General features: G+C 45.9%; 1 protein-coding gene across 1 annotated transcript in view; it reads right to left on the bottom strand.

The window, feature by feature from the left end:
* Positions 1–6,335, bottom strand: part of LOC104991357 (F-box/LRR-repeat protein 17-like) — a 98,407-nt gene that overhangs the window by 25,113 nt on the left and 66,959 nt on the right. Inside the window, exon 2 of the mRNA XM_010843791.1 lies at positions 913–1,055. Coding sequence (XP_010842093.1) covers positions 913–1,055 — 143 coding nt within the window. The remainder of the gene's footprint in view (positions 1–912; positions 1,056–6,335) is intronic.

The raw sequence follows: 6,335 nt of genomic DNA, 5'->3' as shown, positions 1-6,335 counted from the left end.
TACAGGTACTGCATTTCGGACTCTTTTGTTGACCATGATGGCCACTGCATTTCTTCTGAGGGATTCCTGCCCGCAGTAGTAGATATAATGGTCATCTGAGTTAAATTCACCTATTCCAGTCCATTTCAGTTCGCTGATTCCTAGAATGTCGACATTCACTCTTGCCATCTCTTGTTTGACCACTTCCAATTTGCCTTGATTCATGGACCTGACATTCCAGGTTCCTATGCAATATTGCTCTTTACAGCATCGGACCTTGCTTCTATCACCAGTCACATCCACAGCTGGGTATTCTTTTTGCTTTGGCTCCGTCCCTCCATTCTTTCTGGAGTTATTTCTCCACTGATCTCCAGTAGCATATTGGGCACCTACTGACCTGGGGAGTTCCCCTTTCAGTATCCTATCATTTTGCCTTTTCATACTGTTCATGGGGTTCTCAAGGCAAGAATACTGAAGTGGTTTGCCATTCCCTTCTCCAGGGGACCACATTCTGTCAGATCTCTCCACCATGACCTGCCCATCTTGGGTTTCCCCACGGGCATGGCTTAGTTTCATTGAGTTAGACAAGGCTGTGGTCCTAGTGTGATTAGACTGACTAGTTTTCTGTGAGTATGGTTTCAGTGTGTTTGCCCTCTGATGCCCTCTTGCAACACCTACCATCTTACGTGGGTTTCTCTTACCTTGGGCGTGGGGTATCTCTTCATGGCTGCTCCAGCAAAGCGCAGCCATTGCTCCTTACCTTGGACGAGGGGTATCTCCTCACCGCCGCCCTTCCTGACCTTCAACATGGGATAGGTCAACGTAATAACATAAGTACGTGCATGTATACATATATACCCAGGGAGAGAAGAATCTAATATCAAGCTGTAAACGACACTAACATGTAGGAAAGGAGTTTGACAGGCAACTCACTTTATCACATCTCATCAGCCCCAAGTATCTTAAAGACTTGCTGCTCTGTGCAATCAGGGTGGCTCCTTGGTCTGTAATCTCCTTACACCATCCAACGTCCACGGTCTCTATTGTCATGCTGTATCGCCCAATGGCTATCAGAGCTGCAAGGGGAGACAGAGGAAGACAGGAAGCACAAATGTCAGCAGCATAAGGGATCTCTATCTTATTATGACTATTTCTCTCATTTCCTCACTACATTTGTTCCTGAAATGTTGTGTATAAACGAATGTTTCGTAAACGAAATCCAATTTAAAATGCTTTAGGAAAGCGTGCCCTATGACAGAGCCTTTCACAAAGTGAATAATCATTCCATAATTTCCCCTTTATTGGAACACAACCTTTTATCAGTTTAATTCATTACAAGGTTACCTGTACTTCCAAACATTCATATCTGTAGAGGGCATACACTCAAATGAATTACGCATATAACATTACAGGAAACCCCCAAGGAGTAATTAAATTTTACCCAAGAGAAATTTAATAATTTTTAAAAAGAAAAACCTTCAGAAACACCATTTTGAGGTGTGTGATTCTGCATATGAATTTCTTTACCAATTGGCACATTTTTTTCCCCATCTGTTCATGATCTGTAAAATGTAAGAGAATATAATATTTTTCACATTAGTCCTTCTTGAGACAGCTGGGAATTAAGAGGACATTACACATACAGTTGAATTTAGCTGGTGCTAGCATTTGTTACGGAGAAGGCAATGATACCCCACTCCAGTACTCTTGCCTGGAAAATCCCATGGATGGAAGAGCCTGGTGGGCTGCAGTCCATGAGGTTGCTGAGAGTCGGACATGACTGAGCGACTTCACTTTGACTTTTCACTTGCATGCATTGGAGAAGGAAATGGCAACCCACTCCAGTGTTCTTGCCTGGAGAATCCCAGGGACGGGGAAGCCTGGCAGGCTGCCGTCTCTGGGGTCGCACAGAGTCAGACATGACTGAAGCGACTTAGCAGCAGCAGCAGCAGCATTTTTATGGTGAATGTCCTCACCATACGGGAAGTGTTCCTCCTACTGACATAGGGAAGGAGCCTGTCACACAAACACCATCCCTGCCCTAGTCTACTCGACTCTTCAGCCTGTACCTCTACTGACGCACAGAGTTTACCCCACAGTCTGTGATGCACACCACACATCACTGCAGGGCTCCATAACCTGTCACCCTGTCAGAGCATCCAGCCGGAGAGTGTGGCTCTTGCCTACAGACTTCTAGTGAAACATACACACCTCTACCCTCGCAGCACAGCAAAACAGATTTCAATACCTCCAGCCAGAAAACGTTTACGGTGCCTTGGTTTGTAAAGGAAAACTCTGAAAACAATGCCACAAATATTAAAAAGGAATAATAATTGTTTGCTAATTATTTCTCATTCTAAGATAGGATGAGTTGATTCCTGTGACATTAAAAGCAGCCGATATTTTCCCATTGATTAGAATGATAAGAGCAGAGTGAAGTACTCGTGTAAATAAATGTTAACTCTTAAAGCTTGCAGGGAAAAAAACACATAGCAAAAATCTCTTTGCTAATTATCTCAGTAATTTTTTAAACTAGAAAACTCATGCCTATGTATTCAAGTATCAAAGCATTCCTAATGAGTCAGATATTTGCAGTTTATAAAAACAATAATCATGATCCCAGTGTTTCCAGTGAAAATGCTATTAATATAAGGAAGAAAAAAAAATTCCCAGAAGTTCCTCAGCATATCAATTCTCTGATGTTCTCAACTGTGTACATGCTACTCTGGCATTTAGTTTTCCGAGGAGGCGGGACAGGGCAGGAGCCATCTGCCCAAGGTGTGCTGTGCGGTCAGAGTGATTTTTTTGTGTGGTATAAGCAGCACCTCAGGCTAATCCTATCGGTGTTCCTGACCTAAGAAAGCTGGTGCTATCTCTGGTAGTGTCATAAAATTCATTGGTTATGATATCCTCAGGCTCTCTTATGACAGAAGAAGTAGAAGGCACGAAAAGAAATCCCTTTCACTACAAAGTACTCGAATTATGATCTCAAAAGAAGGAGCGCCAGATGCAAGGCGACCTCACACGGGTGGAGTGTGTATTTCTGTCAAGGCTTGGGGCTGGAACGTGAAAGCTCCGCACTCTGCAGACGACAGTCAATCAAATGACCAGCGGAGTTTCCTGAGGCCGCTTGGTGAGCACACGAACAGTTACCAACTACTGGTTCTAGGGGCTGAAATCACTAGTGAATGGCAATTTTCTTTTTTTCCCTTCTTTTTTGTCTGAATTAAAACACACCATAAATAAGACAGCTGAAGATACCATCAAGGTATTCAGTCTCTGTTTTGCCATGGTTCTGTTTACTGAGGTAAGAATTAAATTTTCCTTTTCCTTAACTCATTCGCTGATGCAACAAAAACCTTGGGAGCACGCTAGAGCCTTTTCTCCGGCACTTACTGACGACCAGGTGCTGCGCTCGGGGCTAGGAATTTCAGGCGCGCTTTCTCATTTAATCCTGACAGCAACTCCACAAAGTCTTAGTATTAGTTCCTTTTTAAAGACCAGGGAACTGGGTCGCAGAATGCCGGGAGAGCCTTCCCGTCATCACGAGGTAGCAGGCTGGAGCCAGCGAGCTGCGCGGCGGCCGGCAGCCTGCCCTGGGTGCACTCAGCGCCGGGAGCCCGGAACCCTGGCCCGCCCCGGCGAGGCCGCAGGCTGCAGGGCCAGGGCGGGGCACCAGGGGCCACACAGGGTCACAGAGCTCGGAGGGCCGGTCAGGAGGGGCGGGGGGCGGGGAGGGGAACAGCCAGGTAAACAGTCACAACACAGGGCTCACCCCCATCGCTTTCACCCCCAAACTTCTCCCTTTCCAGATCTCAAGGCAAAGGTCAGCGTCTCAGAACCAATTACTCCATCATTTTCTCGCTATTACTTGTTTGCTTACTTACGCGCTTTTTTCGCTGTTGTTGTTCACTTTTCCCATTGGAATGACAGATCTATCCACTGCTGTATCCTCAGCACCTAGCATGTGCCCACTACAGAGTCAGTTCTTGAAAATATTCGCTGAACATACCAATGACTGCAACGTGGCCAGCTCTATTACAGAGACATGCCAAGGGACAGGGCAGCCCCTCAGTCTTCAAGGGACGAGAGGGGTCATGGGAGCCCTTGTGGAAGAGCTGAGCTAGGTCTTGAAGGATCTTGAGAAAGGATTCTCCAGAAAAACACAGGCGTGAGGGCTGGTGTGGCAGGCTAAGGAAATAGCACGTGGAAGGGCAGAGAGACATGAAGGGATGGGGGAGCTGCAGGTCATCCTGCATGGCTGAAATGAAAACAGGGCCAAGGAAGTGGTGGATGGAGGCAAGACATGTTCATTCAGTGATTAGGTGCACTGGGCCTAAGAGATACAAAGAGGAGGAAAGCTAAGCAGAGTCCTAGATGCCAAGAAGCCCATATTCTAGGAGGAGACATAGATGTGAAGCAAACGCAGAAGTACACATAATTCTAAACTGTAAAAGCGCTTTGAAGGAAATGGAATGATCACTGTCAGAGTGATGTCTAGATGGCACCAGGGAGTCTTTCTGATAAAGTTACTTTTAATCCTTCCAGTGACCCAAAAGTAGTCATGTATGGATGTGAGAGTTGGACTATAAAGCTTAAGAATTGATGCTTTTGAATTGTGGTGTTGGAGAAGACTCCTGAGAGTCCCTTGGTCAGCAGGGAGATCCAGCCAGTCCATCCTAAAGGAAATCAGTCTTGAGTGTTCACTGGAAGGACTGATGCTGAAGCTGAAACTCCAAAATTTTGGCCACCTGATACGAAGAGCTGACTCATTGGAAAAGACCCTGATGCTGGGCAAGATTGAAGGCAGGAGGAGAAGGGGATGACAGAGGATGAGAAGGTTGGATGGCATCACCGACTCAATGGACACGAGTTTGAGCAAATTCTGGGAGATGGTGAAAGAAGGGAAACCTGGCATGCTGCAGTCCATGGGGTCACAAAGTGGCGGATAAGCCTGAGCAACTGGACAACAATGACAAATAGACCTACAAAAAGACAGGCACAGTAGAGGTAAGAAAACGGGCTGAGTGCCTCTCCAAGGCCCATGCCTACGGAGTGGCAAAACGAGGGTGCAAATGGAGACGGTGTGGCTCCAGGGCAAGGGCCCACTGTCCTGGCGGCAGCGCCAGGGGCGGAGGAGGCTGTGTCTACTCAGAACATACTTCCCTTTGCCACCATTCAGGACTGAGACATTACAGCTCAGGGTAGCCAAGAATTTGCCCTGTATCTGTAAAACAGGGTCCAAGAGAATCCTTAAATTCCAAAGTATATACTGAGTAATTTACCTCTCTGTGAATATGTCCTACCTTTGGATATTTTTTCATTTTCCACGAGCTGCTAAACCAGTATTGTGGTATGGTCTCAAATTCACTTCTGGCCTTACTACTTAGTAGATGTTGAACTTAGAATAACATTGTAACTTTCCTGTGTCTCAGCTCCCTTACCTGCACAATAGGGAGGATGACTAATTGTTCTGCCTACTTCACAGGGTTGGTCTGAGGTTCAAGTGAGAAAATACGTGTAGAGGACTTTGCACTACATAAACACAGTGACTGATTAGACATTTCCCCACACCATTCTCCAGTGGTCCAGTGGACGAAAGATGAGGACTTGAACGAGCTTTGAAACATGAAAAGCTCTGGGCAAATGACAGCATTACGTAAATGCTTTGTCACTATGTCCCTGCTGGAGTTCTTGAATTCTCCTCTGCGCCAGTGATCGTGAACTCGTAGACTGTGCCAGGGAGGACAGGGTACGTGGCATGCACGATTACTGTCTTCACGAGGGGCTGCTGACACATTACAATGGCACTTATTAAGCCTTGGCAAAGCATGAATTATGCAAGACTAATTCCGTATCCCAAATGCAATTTTAATACGTTTTAACATGCTAAGTATAACTAATAAAGTTAAATTTTAAAAAGTCACGCAAATTCAAAGCTGTAATTCAGAAACATATGATGATCAAGGTAATACATGAACTCACTGAAAGGTGTTTCCATAGGCAAACAGAGTAACTGAATGACATGAGCATGTATGTAGTCAATTTTGACAAAGGAACGCCATTTCTACGAATCTACCCTGAATCAGTTCAGCTCAGTTGCTCAATCATGTCCAACTCTTTGTGACCCCATGAACTGCAGCACGCCAGGCCTCCCTGTCCATCACCAACTCCCGGAGTCCACCCAAACCCATGTCCATTGAGTCAGTGATGCCATCCAGCCATCTCCTCCTGTCATCCCCTTCTCCTCCTGCCCTCAATCTTTCCCAGCATCAGAGTCTTTTCAAATGAGTCAGCTCTTCGCATCAGGTGGCCAAAGTACTGGAATTTCAGCTTCAACATCAGTCCCTCCAATG

Source organism: Bison bison, unplaced genomic scaffold (genome assembly GCF_000754665.1).
Source record: "Bison bison bison isolate TAMUID 2011002044 unplaced genomic scaffold, Bison_UMD1.0 scf7180017864189, whole genome shotgun sequence".
Classification (NCBI taxonomy): Eukaryota; Metazoa; Chordata; class Mammalia; order Artiodactyla; family Bovidae; genus Bison; species Bison bison.
This window is presented reverse-complemented; position numbering and strand designations above follow the sequence as displayed.